Source organism: Medicago truncatula, chromosome 6 (genome assembly GCF_003473485.1).
Source record: "Medicago truncatula cultivar Jemalong A17 chromosome 6, MtrunA17r5.0-ANR, whole genome shotgun sequence".
In the NCBI taxonomy this organism is placed as follows: domain Eukaryota; kingdom Viridiplantae; phylum Streptophyta; class Magnoliopsida; order Fabales; family Fabaceae; genus Medicago; species Medicago truncatula.
The window spans coordinates 11,089,153-11,109,111 of NC_053047.1; the positions used below are offsets into that span (position 1 = coordinate 11,089,153).

Genomic DNA, 19,959 nt, shown 5'->3' on the forward strand with positions numbered 1-19,959 from the left:
GTTAGGAAAAGAAAGGTCAGAAACATTTTTACGAGAAAGCAGAACTTTTGGGAGAAAAGGGAGAGAAGAGCAAGTAGAGCCAAGGAACCCGAATTGTTGTGCATTTTTCTTCTGAATTAAGGTAAGGGTGAGGTTTGCTTCAGTAGTATAGATGTCTGATTCTGATTTTGAGTTGTTTATTCTGTTTTGGACATTGTTGAATGGTCTTGATGTTTAAGCATGATTATGATTAATTGTGCATTTTTCTGGAATTGTTGGATTGAATTATACTGATCTGTTGTTGACTGTGATGTATGCTTTTATTTAATTAAATCATACATGTTGTTGAATTGTGGGTTGTGAGTCATATACATATATATGCATTTGTCGAGTTGTATGTAGATATACACAAGTGGAGTCAGTTGCATAAGCATATAAAGCGGGAGGGCTCTTGTCCTGGAACGCCTTGTCGTTCAAAGCGGGAGGACTCAAGTCCTGGAACACTTATTGTTCAAAGCGGTGAGGGCTTATGCCCTGATGAATGCTTTAACCATTCAATATCCGGTGAGGGCTACTGCCCTGTAAATTGGTACCACATGCATGTGCATTGTCGAGGGGTCTTAGTGGTGTTGTCGAGTAGTTGCATGAGTCGTGTTATTGGTTGTGATTACCATTGTTGTTGATGTTGTTGTTTATGAAGTATATGTTCATAATGAATAACTATTATGTTAGGGAGTTAGATTCAATTGATGAATTTTGTATCTATATTTATTGTTGTGAATCTCACCCCTTCTGCTTGAAAATGTTGCCCTTCCTATGAGTAATTTGCAGGTGATCCTGAGTAGTAGGTGGTGGCTCAAGTGTCTAGGGCTCTGATACGTATGGGATGAGATTTATTTGCTTATTTTCATTCTTATGTATCAATTTTTGGAACATGTTGATGTAGCCCTTTATTTGGTTGTTGAAGTAATTGATGAGGCTTTTATGCCAAGATTATTCATTGGAGAATTAATATGTTGGATGTTGTTGATATTTAAATGTTGAAAATATTCTGCTGCAAGGTTTTGGTGAAACTATTAAGTTGTTGTTTTATTAAATAATTTTATATTTTATTTAAGAAATTTTGAAAAGTAGTGTAACATACCCGTTTGGGATATACTCTGATTTATGTTTATTTATTATTTAATTGCTTCAGGATAACGGGGTGTTACACTATTAAACCTTATATAAACTATAAAAGTCTCTAAAATACCTCAAAAAGGTAAGTCAAGAAATTTTGTTCTAAGTACATCAATTTCTTTATAAATTAAGCCTCGTTGTTCCAACTTGTGTGCCCAGATACAGGATAAAAAAATGAATACAGTTTCTATAGATACAATAAACACATCAAGTAATTAATTAATTCCAAACATATAATAATACATACCATTATATCTCCTTAAAAAAAATACATACCATCATATCTATTGTGAAAGTGCCTTAAAATTGAAGAAATTGGAATTCTGGAAGCTGAAAACCGGTGGTCCATTTTCAGGGCGCAGTGGCCGATTTTGACCTGTTTTATTTGAGCTTCAGGTTCGGCAAAAATCGGTGCCGATTTGGAGCATTCGGTGGCCGATTTTGACAGCAGAAAATAAAACAGTAACATATTTTCGGGCCTAGATTTGTTCCAGTTTTATTGAGGATTCTTTTACTATAAATATAAACATTGTATCAGTGTAAACCTTGAGATAGAGGGAAACAAAGGTTTATAAAAGCAACAACAAAACTAGAGTTTGTATAGAGTTTGTCTCTTGTAACCCATTAATATGTAAGGTTACTCATCATTATAGTGAAACGGAGGGCTGCTCTCTCCTCCAGACTAGGTCAATTTGGACCGAACTGTGTCAACAAATTTTTTTGTGTTCTCTCTTCCTTTCTCTCTCGCTGTTCTCTCTTCCCTTGCTCCACACATCAAGTTTGTTATTGGTGTGGTTTTCTCATCGAATTCACAACAATATCCTCAAATAGTGATCAATTATTTTTTAAATGTGATTTTTATGGGCGTCTATGACATCTTATTTCTGAATGATTAGGAATAACAATGGTTCCACATGGTACTTTACAAGATTATACTCTTCAGTTCGGTGGGTTAGGGAGATTCTCCGAAAATTCACGTCGGGCTTTTAATATTACCTGGATTTCCGTACTTTTCATTATTTGGAAGGAGCGCAGTGCAACCATTTTTTATAATAAGACGGATCATCTTCTAGCTTTATCTAATCTAAAAAGGTTAAACTCTAAAATTATTGGTGGTTAAAATTATATTACACTAGACTTTCCACCCGTGCTGCCATATGGGTCATATACATTGTAGATGTAGTAGACAAAAACAAATCTTAATGCATATCAAAGAGAATGAAATATGTGGTCCCAAATATATGCAGATGTTGGAATTCGAACCTCAGACACTACACTTATTCACCTTAAAAATATTAATTTTTATCAATCGTGTGTTACTTCATTCTTTTGTTAAAATTATATGTCAATGTTATATTATTGGTATGTTACTTCATCTTTTTTTTTTTTTTTGACAAAATGTTACTTCATTCTTTTGTAAAAATTATATGTTAATGTTATATTATTATGTACCTAAAAATAGCTCATTCTTAACCTCAACATGTAAAATGTTTTATTTAAATAACTTTCCTTTTATCAAATATTTGGCCTTTACCGTAAATGATACCCTTTAACTGTTTGTTGAAATGTTTCTTCCACCTGTTTATGTAGATTGCAAAATTCTGGTGCATTTTGTGGTAGATATTTAACAAAGAGAGTTCAGTTCTAATTTGGATGAAAAGTGTAATATTAACAAAAAAAATGTTGCTATAATCTTTCAAAACCCTTTTATTTCAATAGGGCGATTTGTTTTGTTGAAGAAATAGGGCGATTTGTTTTGAAGAAATAGGGGAAATAAAGCGATGCCGATTTGCTTTGTTCATGAAAATAGGAGATTAGGTGTGAGCATTAGGGTTAAAACATAGGGTTTAGGTTAAAATTAGGGCTTACGGGTTAACTTTAATATATAAGAAGATTAGGTGAGAGCAATAGGGTTGTTCATGAAAATAGGAGATTAGGTGTGAGCATTAGGGTTAAAACAGTAAAATTATGCAATAGGGTTTAGGTTAAAATTAGGGCTTACGAGTTAACTTTAATATATAATGAGAAGATTAGGTGAGAGCATTAGGGTTGTTCATGAAAATAGGAGATTAGGTGTGAGCATTAGGGTTAAAACATAGGGTTTAGGTTAAAATTAGGGCTTACGGGTTAACTTTAATATACAAGAAGATTAGGTGTGAGCATTAGAGTTGTTCATGAAAATAGGAGATTAGGTGTCAGCATTAGGGTTAAAACAGTAAAATTATGCAATAGGGTTTAGGTTAAAATTAGGGCTTACGGGTTAACTTTAATATATAAGAAGATTAGGTGAGAGCATTACGATTGTTCATGAAAATAGGAGATTATGTGTGAGCATTAGGGTTAAAGTAATAAAATAATGCAATAGGGTTTAAGTTAAAATTAGAGTTTACGGGTTAACTTTAATATATAAGAAGATAAGAAGATTAGGTGTGAGCATTAGGGTTGTTCATGAAAATAGGAGATTAGGTGTGAGCATTAGGGTTAAAACAGTAAAATTATGCAATAAGGTTTAGGTTAAAATGAGGGCTTACTGGTTAACTTTAATATATAAGAAGATAAGAAGATTAGGTGAGAGCATTAGGGATGTTCATGAAAATAGAAGATTAGGTGTGAGCATTAGGGTTAAAACAGTAAAATTATGCAATAAGGTTTATGTTAAAATTAGGGATTACGGGTTAACTTTAATATATAAGAAGATTAGGTGTGAGCATTAGGGTTGTTCATGAAAATAGGAGATTAGGTGTGAGCATTAGGGTTAAAACAGTAAAATTATGCAATATGGTTTAGGTTAAAATTAGGGCTTACGGGTTAACTTTAATATATAAGAAGATAAGAAGATTAGGTGAGAGATTGTTCATGAAAATAGGAGATTAGGTGTGAGCATTACGGTTAAAACAGTAAAATTATGCAATAAGGTTTAGGTTAAAATTAGGGCTTATGAGTTAACTTTAATATATAAGAAGATAAGAAGATTAGGTGTGAACATTAGGGTTGTTTTTATTTACGTCTAGAGTTTTTCAGACAAATTGTTTGGTTTGTTTTTATTTACGATGATAAGGGCTTATGCTCTGTAGAACTTCTCAGAAACAAAAAATCTAAATTTTCAGTAACAAAAAATCTAAATTTTCAGAACATTATATATGTCTTACTTTATAGTTAAAATTATCTAAGTGATCTTTTAAATTGAATCCATTTTTAGAATTAGTCCTTTGATAGTTTTTGTTCTTGCCTTAGGTATTAAAATGTACATTTTCTAGCTCTTTAAGTATGAAGGTACATATTGACAAAACAACAAGCATCAAGGAGTGATATTTCCTTTATTTTGTCCTAATTACAAGCTCTTCAGTGGTAGCACCAAACTCCAGGAATATATTTGATTTGCTACGACCACTTTTGCAGTTAATTCGCAGCTAATTCAAACCATACCCATTTAGCTTGAGATATGCTACGGAATAACTATTGAACTAGCCGTATCATGGATCGAGAGACAAATTTGCTAGGGAATTAATTCCTAGTAAATCCGTATCTAGTAAAACCAAAATCCTAGCAAAAATTTAGTTAATCCGCAGGAAAAATGCATTCAAAATGAATTTGCCATGACTTGGTTACTGTGTGCTTGGATTGTGTGGAATGAACGTAACAGGCTATTTAACCAGAAAGAAAATAATATGTTTCAATTATTAGAAAAAGTTAAGTCGTATTCTTTATGGTGGCTTCAAGCTTAGAAAGTCCGTTTTGTTATTAGGACACGTATGTGGTGGTCGAGCCCACTTGTATGTTTGGGCATCAGCTGATTTGTATCTATATCCAGGTGCCGACTTTGTAAATTCTCTTCGTGATCTCTTTGGTACACCTTGTGCTGAAGAGGTTGCTTGTCAATGTTAATATATATCATTTTCGCTTGTTAAAAAAAAATATAATATATAATTGTTGTCATTCAAATAGATAAACATGATTAATTTGGTTTGTTATAATTTGAAAGTAACAAACATTTGTTCTTTTAATAAAAAAAAAATCATAAAAAACATTATTCATAATTTTCAAACGTTGGCGCAATAAAAAGAGCGAAAAGATTGGCACGTGTCAGTGTCCGTTTTTTTCGCTCGTATTAATAATAATAGTAGTAGTATTTTGGTAAAATAGTTTTTTTTTTTTAATAGCGTAGAATAGTTGTCCATATTTCTCAATTAAAAACATCGGGACACAATTTGGGAAAAGTCGTAACGCTCCTCTGGTATTGGAGAGAAATCAATTGGGGAATTAGTCACTTTAGTCCATGAATGAGAAAGGAGTAGTCACTTTAGTCCCTGAATGCAGAGAAATTGCAAAACAGTCCCTGAATGTAGACTATGTTGTTCAATTTCAGGGACTAAAGTGACTAACTACTAAATTGACTAACGGAGTCTGCATTCAAGGACTAAATTGACTAATAAAGTCTACATTCATGGACTATTTTGCAATTTATCTGCATTCATGGACTTAAGTGACAACTCCTTTCCTATTCAGGGACTAAAGTGACTAATCTCCCAAAATCAATTTCTAGAATGATGCTTGCAGGTGTGGTCCCAATTTAGCTGAAGTGTTTAACATTCCAACAGCCATTAGCACTCCACGTCATTCAACTGTTAGAGGTGTAGTCCCACGGTGGACATTAATTGTTGTGAATTCGGATAAAATTCAAATAAGTACTTATTAGCGGCAACCAAAACCAAATAGAATATGTTGCATACCAAGTTATTTGGTTGAATATGTTCCAAGTGAGTTGAAGATTCAAAAGCTAGAACAAACATATAGAAGATAGATTTCATTTCTTGAGGGAGCTAAGTGAATCATGGGAAGCTAGATGTGAAACAATGTTCAGGTAAATCCTAATTTACTGACATTCTAACTAAGAGATTGAAGATTGAGGGGTTCTTGTCTCTTGGAAAGAAATTGGGAGTAGTTCAATTTGATTGATTTATATGTTTGTTGTTCCATAGTTGGATTATAGAATAAATTTTATTGGCTGCAGTTATGGTGCATAAGGAATGGTTTATGTGAATTGTACTTATTAGATGTACTTAATGGTTTCCAGCACCCTGCATAAATCTCAGTCCATTAACGGTAGCCCAACATAATTGCTTCCTATACCCCCAAGCAAAACCAAACGAAACAAAACGAAACAACACTACAACCGCGAAAATCATCATTTTAGTTCAATGATGATTTTAGAGTGTTGACTTGGTTCAATGACAGTCACAAATGTCCTATGTTTTGTATAAAATTATACCAAAACCATTTTGCTGTGGAAATAGTTTCTGTGAGTTGTACTCCAAAACTATTTTTGAATTTATGCAGGGTGCATAAGGATTTCCTTATGCACCATAACCGCACCCAATCCTATTTTGTTTGTTAATAATAGTTGGTTAGTTGGTGACGTGTGTAGCAAGTTACTACATTTTTTTTTGTCAAGTAGTCTAGTGGCTAGAACTCACACGATTAAATTGTAGAGAGGTGGAGTGTCTGGGGTTCAAACCCCAACCCCTACATCTGATATGAATATCCCTACCAACTGAACTAAGCTAAACTCTAAACTCTCTTTAACCTATACGTATATGTGTTTGTAATCAATTGATTATTTTACATTCACCAATCTAAACTCTCTTTATTTTGATCTTAGCAAATAACATTTTGATATCACCAAAATGTTTTGAACTCTCTCTCTTTCTCTCATCATTGAGCGTAAGCATAAAACTTACCCTAACAACTAGGAGTTACCATAAATTAAAATCAATTGAATAATCTTTCGATCTATCTCTCTGACGCAGGGGTCATATCTCTATCCTTTAAATTGAAAACTTTAAGATAAGAAAATACAACTACATCCACTAATACACAAATGAAAGAAACTTTTATTTATAAGCCACTTGACATCTAACTTCGTAGACCAAACTACCAAAGACTTGTAAAAATACACAAAAAATAAAGTCGTGACACAATTTTTGTTTCTTAATTAGTAAAAATACAGCAAAAAAAAAAAAGGCTTTTTACGGCAAGCTTTTTAACCTTAATCTAAAATTTATTTCTTCCAACAAAAAAAAAATATATAATACAAATATGCCGTGACACAACTTTCATAGATAATGGTTTCATTGAATCTATGGTAAAAATACAAGAAAAAAAATATACTATTAACTGTAAATACTTGGTTTAACTGACTATAAATAAATTATATTTCATTATATCAGTGTCTTTATTTCTACTATTAACTATTGATGCTTCTTAGACGTGCAATTTAAGATTGATCTTTTAACTTTGGGAGTGATATATATTGACTTCCATTGTAAGGGACATGCGTAAATGAACTTGTAGAATCTAGTTGTGAGACATCAGTTAGGTTTACATTCACGTACAATTGAAACATAATGTCTTTCTTTTAGCTAACTGAGTGAGACAATGGATGTTAGAGACTAGAGTGTGTTGGTCGAAATGACGATAACAATATGGATTTAGAGGGAGTGAATAGATTCCCTCTTAAAAACTTTGTGCTTAAAAATGGTTTGAAACACTTTTCGCGTATTCTCTTGACTATTGGAAATGATACAATTGCAATAAGGATAAACTAAGTAAATATGTGAAAAGTGTGTTCTTAGCATTTTTCTTGTTAAAATTACAGAGTCAATTACAAATATTCTTTCGATTTACGAATCCAACCGATCCTAAATCTTATATTACAAGTTACCACTCCAAAACCTTTAATCTTCAAATCTTCTTGAAATTAGATCTTCCAAAGTTTTCGAATCTCAATTTTCCATGCAATCTTTCGATCTTCTTGTCCAAGAAATCTTCTTTACTCCTTCTGTCTCATATGTTATATGTCACATTTGAGTTTTACACGGGTATTAAAGAAATGATTAATAGTGTTGATTTCAATAAAAAAAATATGAGTTATTTACTAAAACACCCTTATTAACTATAATTAGTGTAAAATGCAATAAATGAAAGTATGATAGTGGAAAAAAATAATAAATGTTGAGAAATAATTCAAAACAAAGAAAAATAGTAAAAAGAACACATAATTTGAGACAGAAAAAATACTCTGAACTTTGTTTTAATTCCCTTCAACCTTGAGGTAAAAAATACTTATTTTTACTTTAAATACTTGATACACTACCAAGATCTCGAGTAGGGGTGGTCGCGGTGCGGTTTGGTTCGGTTTTGAGCATAAAAGTCATCCAAACTGCGAGATAAAAAAGCATGCGGTTTGGTTTGGTTCGGTTGATTTTTAAAAAGTCATCCCAACCAAACCAATGCGGCTTGGATTGGTTCGGTTTGTGCGGTTTATCACGAGATAAAAAAAAAATATTACATTAACTCTAATATTGCCAACTTATATACAAAATAAACATATGACATTTTATTTTACTGTTTATTTAATAAAATATTAGGTAAAACTTATATCAAAATAGGTAAAATTAAGAAGAAACGTAAACATGAAACAAATTATTGGGAAGTAAAAGAAACAAATTAATCACTGAAAGAGATGGAAATGAATTAGAATCGAACCTGATGGTACAACAATGAAAAAATCGAATCGAAAGACATTATTCTTGAGCTATGTAATTGGGCTATTACATGTTTAAGTAATATTCATTATTCTTGCGGTTCAGTTTGGTTTGGTTCTGTTGTTGAGACGCAAACCGCAAACCGAATCGAACCGCGCGGTTCAGTGCAAAAGTCATCCGAACTAAGTGCGGTTTTTTGCAGTTTCGATTCGGATTGGTTTGGTTTGCGGTTTTTTTATTGGGTTGGTTCTGTTTTAAATACGCCTAATCTCGAGAGAAACCAATTCTTTGTAGGCTAACAACACTCTTTCAAATACTCATTCTTGGTTAAATCAACGTGGATCCTACGCTTTGAAAATAAAACCCACATAAAATGGTGAGAGATACACTGCTTTCACTCATTAAGAAAGGTGATGTTTAAAATAGAATGTTGTATTTTTTGTTTATTTTATGTCTCAACTAATTTCCGACAAAAAATAAAAACTTCAATTAAAATGTAATAAAAACTTTGAGTGTGTTGTCTTCAACTCTCTTCATCTTCTTTCTTCATTCACACACACAGAGATACATAACATAATATATTTCTCAAATCCAATACGTTACAAATCCAGATCTAAATCTCTTCACTCCAATTCTATTTATTCATTCATTTCAAATCTATTACTCTTTCAGATCCATCAATTTCATTTCAAATCTCAAACCAAAATTACAATCATACCATCTACGACGTCGTTTTAGCGAAGAATAACATAAAAATGGGTGCAAATCAATCACAGCGTGTTGAAGACACCGAAGACGAAGAAGACGAAGAACACGACGAAGAAGACGAAGATGAAGAAGAAGACGAACATTCAAGAAACATTGTCAACAACCATCTAATAAACAGAACTCAATTACTTAACAACCGCCACGTGGCAAAGAAGGTTCTAGAACAAGAACCCGAGATCCTCCCTTGCCACGCGTCAGCTTCTCCGCTTTCTCCGCAATTGTCTTCACTTGGAACGCCACGGATCGGTCCGAGTATAAAAGTGTATGATCCGTATAATGTTCTTGCACCGCCCACGCCGACGCTGGTGTCGCCAGCGTCTGCGGGGGCGATGTTTTCGAGGAGTTTTGTGGGGGTTGAGGAGGAGGTGGTGGAGGTTTATTTGATATGTCATGGGGAGTGTGAATTGAATTTGGCGCCGGAGTTGGTTGGTGGGAGATGTGGGACGGCGGTTTTGACGCCGAATGGGAAGAGACAGGCTAGGGCTTTGGCTGTGTTTTTGAAGTCTATGGGGGTTAGGTTTAATGGTGTTTTTTGTTCGCCGTTGGATCGGGCGAAGACGACTGCGGTTTCCGTTTGTAAGGTAGTTTTTCTTATCAATTTTGAGTGTTTTTTGTTGATTATATGAATGTGAATTTGAATTGAGGTAAGTAACTTAGTTATATTATAGGCTATGAAGCCCAAACACGGACACGTTAACACCGGTAGTATTATTAAAAAATGAAATAATTGAATGTAAAATGTTATTTGTAGATTATTAGAATATATGGATGTGAACTTGAATGTGAATTGAAGTAATTTAGTTATATGCTATGAAGCACAAACATAGAGACTGAACACTGACATGTGGACACTGGTAGTAATTTGAAAAATGACATAATTAAATGTAATAAAAAATGTTGGTGGCGTGTCTAGATGTGTTGGTGTCGTGTCTGACAACGACCGACTTTAATCATAAATGTTGTTGCTACATTGGTTTTATGTGATTTGGTTTGTGTGAGTTGAGTTGAGTTATGTTATGTTATGTAAGGTGTTAAATTAGGTGGATGTTTGGATTGACGGTGAGATAGGTAGAATTATGGAGTGATAACGTGATTTTGATTAAAAAAAACTACATTTTGAAGTTTCAACAAAATCATGGTGTCGCTGTGATTCTAAATATGCGCTAAGATGGATTTCTCATAAGTGAGGAGAGGGCGAAGTATGTATTCTCAACTAATAATGAGAAAATCAAAGATTTATGTTTTAACTTAACTAGCATTGTCAGTCATGGATTGTGGAAAACAGCATGTTGTTCAAGTTTTGCTGACCCAATAGTGATATAGGGCCTGCTATAGCCGCTATTTTATGTTGAATAGTGCATCGCAAAACGATGGCGATTTGTTCAAATTTTGCTATCACGCTGGCTGTATAGTTTGTTTTTGCATATGCATTTAATATCAACAAATGATTTATTCATTAATAGTTGACATTACTTATATTAAGCTCTAACTGAAATTGTTTACTTATGGTGAGATCTGTTAAATTGCAATTGCTGTCACACCACAGTCGATAATATTGTGAAAAGTTAGGGATAAATGTGAGTGCAGTTAGATAAGCAGTTGATGAAACTTCTAAACCATTGATATTGTGGTCCCAATTGTGGTTGTTTACTGCAGTTTAAAAACTTCGATACTCTTTTGAATGGCAAAAATTGAGGACAAGGTAATGTTGGTGTGTATATATATCCAAATATGAGTATAGATGGAAAATACAAGTAGATCTGATTCACTGACTAATCATAAATGTGGATAGCAACTTAGATTATTAATATCCATATTTTTGTGATAGCAACTTAGATTATTGCCGTCAAGATTTTAAAAATGTCTACATAGTTAGTTTCCTCGTAAACTGATTGCTTTTTTAAGGTGACCTGTGTTGTTATAATTGCGCTTTAAAATCATTGCTTACCTTAACATGTTAGTTTGTTGTTTTCCTTAGCATAAATCTCATGTCCATTGTTGGGATTTGGAATTTTTTGTAACTTAATTGCTTGGTGAACAGTAGACAAAACGAGAATTGAAGAAACAAGAAGAAAATCTCGGCAGTTTCTAAGATTCTATAATTTCCTGTCAATTTACATAATTTGTACTTTCAGGGTTTGAGCAGTTTTACTGAGCCGAAAGGGCAGGGCAATGATTACAAAGAGAGTGGCCTCGAGTGGGAATACCCAATTCCATATAGATAGATTCTTATAGATAGATAGATATATTCTCTTCACTTCCCAAAATCAAACAAACACAAATCCAAACAAAGCCTAGAACTTGATGGTGCCGCCAACCCCTTTTCATCAAAAGGGTTCGGTTTTGGTATCTCATATTCTGTCTTTGTCTTCTTTCTCTCTCTCTTTTTGTCCCTTATATTGAATTGGGTTTTTCCTACAGTGACAGATCTTTCAAAATTTACACTTGATATGAGCCCTTCAACCCATCTGTTTTCTTCTATGTTTTTGAAATTATTGTTATGTTATGATTATTATGAGTACATCTATTTTCTCTTTTTTTTTTTGTTGCACTGAGAGTTTTGGTTGTGCAAACACCTTTGTTGTTTTCTTGTTGAAGTCTCAGTTCTCATTGAAAAAGCCTAATTAGAACCACTGCTTGTTTCTGATAAACACGTTTTCCTTCACAAAGAAAGGATATGTGTTTTTAGAAAAGCTGTGGCATTTGTTGTAATTGGGCAGCGGCCAGACAACCGTAGAGATGGAATCCACAGATATTTTTTTTACTCACCATTCTACTAAATCCATCTCACATTTTCTAATGTCGCTGTGAATATTTTTTTATATAGTTTATCGATATAATTATATATCGATATAAAACCAATGGATGATTTGATCTGGTATACTTGAGAGTATAAATATACAAGTAGGTTAGCAGACCTTGTCTTTCAGATGTTGACTGAAATGTGTCAGTGCTAATATTCATGCTTAAAATGGAAGACTTTTAAAGAACAAACAGCCGAAATTGATTTTTCATACTTACAATATTCATTTATTTTATTGCTTCACATTATTGAGATGAAAATACTAATGGATACGCATTAGCTTGTAAGCTGTTAGAGTAGACAGTAGTTAATTAGTTATATGTGCTGGGAGACGAGGCTCTCGAATCCTGCATAGACAGCATTGAGTAATTACTTCTCCTAGTTTGGGTTTTCAGCTGTTCCGGGGCGAGCAGGAACACGGAAAATTCTACAACTCTCTTACTAAACGGAGAAGCAAAGCAATTGCTTTAGGAATTTCAAACAGAGCTACCAAAGTTAAGAATGCATTCAGAGAGGAAACTTTAGGGATTCTTGTATTTTGAAGGAGATATTTCATTTGTGTTGTTTATTTGACTCTAGCTGCATTTTGACATGGAGAAGCGATGGCAGCTGGCTGCAGAAGCACCGCAAGCGTGCGCTGGCCGTTGGTACCAGTGGAAACTGGCTTGGAACCCTGTTAGGAGAAACAGTTGGAAAAAGAGTAGAAAATAGGAAATATGCTGGTTCATTAGAGCGTATCAATTTTGCATTACTAAGAAGTCGGTGTGAAACGTGTTTCCCTTTGTAAGGTGTAAGTTCACCTTGTGTTTTTCTGAACTGTACCAATTATACACATTAATTTCCTTTCTTTTTCCTATTCTCTATCTTCTTTCCAATACTGGATGATGCAAATCCTTAGGCAATGTGGGAAAGCTTCTGAAAGGCAGTGCTCAAATAGGAAGTTTAAACTCAAGTAAAGATGCGGAATACAATTTGGTCCATGTGGGCCTGCCAGTTTGGTCCATGATATGATACGGGATCATAATTTTTGGAGCTAGGAAATAAGAGGAAAGATGAAGGTTTGAAGGCTAAGCATAGAGAAGAAGCTGATTTTAAGGTGGCAAACACAGTGAGTAAAGCAAACATTAAGATGGATAATTGAACACTTGATTGGCATATGACGAAGAAAATTATACTGCAGAATAGGGATAGGACATCTTTTAACAAAACAAAAAGGACGGTGCAGGAAAAGGGTCCATGTGGTTTGGCCACAGTGGAACGAAAATTGATTGAAATATACCACTGCCATAGAGAAGCCAACCAAGAACAACCGGTGAAGTAGATATCAAAGATTGGGACAATGAGTTCTTATTAGTTGTATGCCGTCCTTGTAATTTTAGAATACTTTTTTTTTTAGGCTGTTAGGCAGAGGTAAAATAGATGGATGGAGTTGGTTGGTTAGTGAATCATGGAAAGAGATACAGGTTCTGAATTCTTGCAGAGACAGTTCTCTAGTCATTCTTTCTCTTCTTGGTTATCCAATGGAACTAGGGCTAGAGAATATCACAAATAAAATTCCAATTATGCAAGTTCCAGTTTGAAGTTCAGCAAGGGAGGAACGTCTTGTGACTATAATTCTGAAAATTCTTAGTTAAATTAATTCAAGAAATCAATTTAACTAAATATGTAGTAAATGCTATGAAGGGAATTTGGCATAGTAGCATTTTCTTCTATACTACATTAAGAGTGTGAGAGACTTTCTAGTTAAAGCAGAATAATAGATGGTATGTATAAAGTTAGAATTGTGTTTATGTTGTGGAAAGTAGTAGCATGATTGTCTTACATGAACTTCACGTGTCTTTGAAATTTTACTTCTGATGGTTACATAACTGGCTATGACAAATATATTAATTACATCTAAGAATTTTGTGCAATAAATCTCACACTAATGATTAATGTTCCAATGGACAGGAAGTCAATTTTTCAGAGGAACGAATTCAATCCTCAGAAGCTCTTTCCGAGATAAGCCAAGGAAATTGGGAGGGCTGCCTTCGGTCAGAAACATACACACCTGAAATTATGAGCTACATCGACAGGTTCCAACCAGATTTTGCTGCACCATCCGGAGAATCACTTAGACAAGTAGAATTCCGGATGATTCATTTCTTAAACGAGACCGTCCTAGGGTTACATGAAAAATTAAGATCAGTTTTCTCGTCACATCAAAATGACAGCCATGCATTTTCTCAGCACAATTCTCATGCTCTGACGAACTCAATTCATGACCAAGATGGAACTTCTCTCCATTCAAACCAATGGGATTCTCTATCCAGGCATCGACCTGTGTTCTCGAGGAAAAAATCTGGTAAGAGCAGGCTACAATTTGTTACAACCACCGGAGATGAGATCGAAGACGACATTCCTTCTAGCAACGGAAACCATCAAAGCTCCCTGCATAATTCTAATTTCAACAGCTTTTCATCATCTGTTTCTTGTATAGGAATATTTACGCATTCCGTGCCAATCAAATGTCTTCTTACTGGTCTTCTTGGATGTAGCCCTCAGATGTCACATAAGTTCTGCATCGAAGACTCTTCAGTGACTGTGTTGCAGCATTCTCTGAGAACTGGTTGGCAGATTAAAAAACTAAATGATACAGCTCATCTCAGACTTCTCTAGGTAAAGTTGTACACAGCCATCTTAATTTATGGCATTGGTTTGAAATTTATAAATTTCTCTTGGTCGATATTCAGCTTTGATTGTAATGTCACCTTAATTTATTTCTGCACTGATCGATTCCGAAAGTGGAATGATTCAGTTGTTGGATTGTTGTATCAATTCTTTTTTGCTTAAAGTATTACTGAAGTTGTTGCTATTATAAATATATAATATATACATGCCATTGTATCCATGTACTTCTCTAGCATAAATAATTGTTTCAGAATTCAATAGCATTGCCAATATAATAGTTTTATTCTCATTCTTTTAGATAAGATAGAATATTATTACAATGTTTGATCCATGTAGCTGACCCCATTTAATAGGATATTGTTTGGTTGTTGTCATCGTCTCTGCAAAAATTGTAACCTGAACATGTTGGTAATGCTACAATCCAAAATGTCACGTGAGTCTAACATGTTAGGTAATAGTTTATGAACAATTGTGAAATGTCAGAATGTCTTCATTTGTGATCAAAATGTCTTTTGCAAGTACATCCCTTTGGAACCGGCATCATGGCCATAGAGGCGATTTATGCCACAGATCTACCTTCCTCAACCTCCCCGAAGTTGACTCGTATATTCGGACGAGAAAATTAGTTTATGAATTGGTTAATATTTTGTGCACATCATGAATACTTCTAAACTATCAAAATTTGTTTTAGTTGTATCTTTAGTCCCTATTAAAGATAAATTTCTATTCTTAAAAGAGTAATAATTTTCTTTAATCGCAAGTCAAAAACATTGTTGCTGGAATTGCAGGTCAGAACCAAACTCTTAAAAAGAAAATTCTAACGTTGAGTGGACACACAAAAGTTAAGCTGACTAAATTGATTGTTCAAACTTTAAAGATATGTGTATGGTGGTAAATTGGTCAATATTACTGTTGCTTGGTCTACAAATTGTCTTCAGATATTACTTATTCAATTATTGAATTTATTTTTGGACCAGCGTTATAATTGATTTTTTTGATGAAAATGATTGATCATGTTTGAATAATTATACACTTAAATATAACTTTGATATAAAAAAAAAAATTAAATATTTTCTTTTACCATAAAACATTAATTTTATCACTTTTTGTCAAAACTTTATCTGGAGGCAAAATTAAAAATAGAATAAAAGAAACTTTAATCTTAAGACAACCAATTTTACTTGGATCCAGTTTTGTTCTACTTGAGATCTTATTTAAAAGATACAATCAAAATTATTATAAGTGTGTGTTTGATTATAAACAACCAAAATTAATTATTGTTTTTGGCACAATTTTAGTTAAAAATTATCCTAACATGTTTGGAGTTCAACAAAACTATGTTAAATAACACCTATACTTTTTCATAAGACTAACAACACCTAAACATATTAAAATCAAATGTTAATATGTTTTATTCTTTTTAATAATTTTAGAGGGAAATTTTTAGGAAATTACACAAAGCATCAATCATAAAGAAAATGGTCAAAGCCACCACTACCTAAGAAGATTCACAATGCCAAACTATTTGACATTTCCATTTCCCACTATATAAAAACACGTGAGAGTTTCAAATTGTTTCCATAAAAAAGATTATATTATATAAAGGAAACAAAGAAACCAATTTGGTTCCAACTTATTCCAAGGAATTGGGAGAAAGAATAAACAAAGTTCTATTTCTTTGCTTTCTTCCAAACTAATTCACTCTTTGCATCTTCCCATATTTTTCTTTGCCATTTATTTCTCCATGGATCGTTCTCTCATACCAAGCTTCCTCTACTCCACTACATCGTCCACGCATAAGAGGATCACGGAAGATGTTTCTAGTGTCTATCATGTGGCAGCGGAATCTCCAAAGTTTATGATTCCTTCTCCCAATGAATCCGGGAGAAGGAATATAAAGTTGTTCTCTCGTGATTACTATCTAGCTTGCGCCGTTGGTGGAAGCATATGTTGCGGCTTCACTCATATGGCAGTTACACCTCTTGATCTTGTCAAATGTAACATGCAGGTTGGTCTCTTTCTCTTCATCTTATTTCCCTTTGCATTAAAGATTTTCCATGACTTTTACATTATTTTAGGAAATTATTGTTATAGATTGATGTGCACAACTTTTTTATACATATGTCAATCAAATAATAAGATCACTTTGCTATGTAAGTAATTAAAACTTTTTACAAATATTTAGATTAAGACACAGTTTGATCATATGCAATATTCACATAATCTTTTTCGATCATATTTTTAGGCTAATAAATAAAGATAGATGTTAGTATATAAGATGTTCGATTTATCTCAATAAATATTTTCAAAATATCAATTTTTTATAATTTCTACTAATAGATAATTAACGCTATTAACTATCAAAGTTGTACATTAACACGTGTAAAAAGCATGCTTTATCAATTAACATTGTGAATTTCAGATTGACCCTGCTAAGTACAAGAGCATTTCCTCAGGATTTGGAGTGATGCTCAAGGAACAAGGATTTAAAGGATTTTTCAGAGGATGGGCACCAACATTTCTTGGTTACAGTGCACAAGGTGCTTTCAAATATGGGCTTTATGAGTATTTCAAGAAGTCCTATTCAGATGTTGTTGGTCCAGAAAATGCTACAAAGTATAAGACATTAGTCTACCTTGCTGGATCAGCTTCTGCTGAGGTTATTGCTGATGTTGCACTTTGTCCATTTGAGGCAATTAAGGTTAGAGTTCAAACTCAACCTGGTTTTGCTAGAGGTCTTTCTGATGGATTGCCCAAATTGATCAGATCTGAAGGAGTCTCAGGGTATGTTATCTTTCCAATTTTATACTACCTCAGTAGTTTTTTTGGTTGATAGACGAAATGGCAAGAGTCATTAGAAACTCACACATACAAGTAGAGGAATCGGGGTTTGAACCCCGGTCACAGCGTTTGGCCTAACAATTTTGACATTTTTATTAGTTGAGTTAGGATTTTGTGAACTTTTTGTTAATACCTTTGTATGGACAAAATTGAATAACAAAAGACATATTTGAGGATTTAAAATAACTAACAAAAGACATGATCAAGTATCAAAATAATTAAAAAAAGGCACGTTTATGAATTTTGATACATTGGATGACTAGTGTGACTGCGTCTTAGATATTTAATCTTCAAGTTTTCCATTGGTTAAAATTGTACATGTTACTCATTCTAGATATTAGGATAAATATTTGATGAAATGTACAATGATTTCAGATTGTACAAGGGCGTTGTACCTCTTTGGGGAAGACAGGTTCCATGTAAGTTTCCACTCTTATTTATAGTACTTTGCAGTTACAACTATAAAAGTGTTTTCTTGCTGAATTTTGCTTGCTAAATTCCGATTCCTGCTAAAACGAACCGATTAAGCAAAATGCGGTTCAGTCCAGTTCGATCCGATTCTATAAAACCGAGAACAATCGGAAGATTGGCTCGTTCAACCAGTTGAATGAACCGTTCCACAATGTGAACAATAAGCTAATGAATGCCTATAATGTTTTTTGTTGCAGATACAATGATGAAATTTGCTTCGTATGAAAACATTGTTGAGATGATCTACAAACACGCCATCCCCACACCAAAGGATGAATGCACAAAAACCCTACAACTTGGTGTGAGTGTTGTGGGTGGATATTTAGCTGGTATATTATGCGCAGTTGTGTCTCATCCTGCAGATAATCTCGTCTCTTTCCTTAACAGTTCCAAAGGAGCAACTGCTGCCGATGTGAGTCTCGCATAAAATTTACCGCTCTTTCTTATTTTAGTCCCTAAACCACCGCTCTTTCTTAGAAATATAACAAGTATTCATACAGTTTTTTTTTTTTTGAGAGAAACAAGTACTCCTACATAAAAATGTTAGTAATACTCTCTTTAGCATACTCTCGATTATTGGATAAAATTCACGTCAGTCTTCTCAAACAAGAAAAGGGTCTCACCGAATTGAAAGTGTAGTTTATGTATTTTATTAAGTATCGCCAATTTTTCATCGAACAATACAAATACAAAATTTAAAAATTAGAGAGTATGTTGCTAGCATTTTGCTGATTATCTTATAGTTGAGGCCTATTTCATCATTGATATTGACTATACTTTGTAATGCAGGCTGTGAAGAAGTTGGGATTATGGGGTATGTGTACACGCGGTCTCCCTCTTCGTATTCTTATGGTTGGAACTCTAACTGGAGCTCAATGGGGAATTTATGATGCATTCAAAGTTTCTGTGGGGCTGTAAGTTCTTACAATTTATGCTTGTTATGTCCTAGTTCTGATATATTGATTGGTTCATCTCAAGTTTTTGAATTTGTTTAGATTAATACAGAACTGAAAATTGTTTTTCCTTTATCAGGCCAACGACTGGTGGTGTTGCTCCTGCTCCTGCTCCTGCTCCAGCTTCTGCTTCTTAGCTTTGAAAAGATGCGAAATGTTCCATGCAGAAGCAAGATACAACACTTGATAGTTTGCTTGAGAAACAAGGAAAAGAGATCTTAAATAAACAAAGGATTACCAAAGCTAATGGGAATTTTGTATTGAATAATTAGTTAGTGTATTCTTTTATAGTTATTACTTTAGTTAGGATTTGTAATGTTTTGCAGAATTTTTGTATATGAGTCTACTCCACAATACTAAAAGTACTGTAATAACTCAACTTACTGCATCTAATTTCACCAAATCCTAAATGAATTATTTGCGAAATTTGATATGCGATGTACCTTGTTTCTGGGAGCCCTTAAACAAGATTGATGGTGGACATCTACCTAGCCTCTTAACGCAGCCATACCTCCACATACATCCTCCTTGGTCTTCCAGTACGCACTGCAAGCCAAAATATCAAACCTTGTTTCTAGGTTCCGACTCTCATGTGAATCTGGACTATGCAAAATCACGAACGTGAATGCATAACATAAAATTTCATTACATACCTCTTATCGACTCATGAATTGATATAGCACACTCTAACATGTTAATGTATTTTAATATGTTTCCATAAACAAATAACAGTGAATATTTACACAAGAAT

The 19,959-nt window shown here is 33.6% G+C and overlaps 2 protein-coding genes and 1 pseudogene across 2 annotated transcripts; all 3 read left to right on the forward strand.

Annotated features, from left to right (window-relative positions):
• Window positions 1-9,195: 9,195 nt before the first annotated feature.
• On the forward strand, window positions 9,196-15,163 carry LOC25495903 (uncharacterized). The gene is made up of 2 exons (XM_013596162.3): window positions 9,196-10,051; window positions 14,224-15,163. Exons 1-2 carry the CDS (start codon window positions 9,458-9,460, stop codon window positions 14,929-14,931), a joined length of 1,302 nt encoding a protein of 433 aa, XP_013451616.1. The 5' UTR covers window positions 9,196-9,457; the 3' UTR covers window positions 14,932-15,163.
• On the forward strand, window positions 12,111-12,265 carry LOC112416144 (uncharacterized; annotated as a pseudogene).
• Window positions 15,164-16,512: 1,349 nt separating the features above from the next.
• On the forward strand, window positions 16,513-19,634 carry LOC25495904 (mitochondrial phosphate carrier protein 3, mitochondrial). The gene is made up of 6 exons (XM_013596163.3): window positions 16,513-16,951; window positions 17,366-17,727; window positions 18,160-18,203; window positions 18,453-18,667; window positions 19,045-19,169; window positions 19,288-19,634. Exons 1-6 carry the CDS (start codon window positions 16,688-16,690, stop codon window positions 19,343-19,345), a joined length of 1,068 nt encoding a protein of 355 aa, XP_013451617.1. The 5' UTR covers window positions 16,513-16,687; the 3' UTR covers window positions 19,346-19,634.
• Window positions 19,635-19,959: the final 325 nt, after the last annotated feature.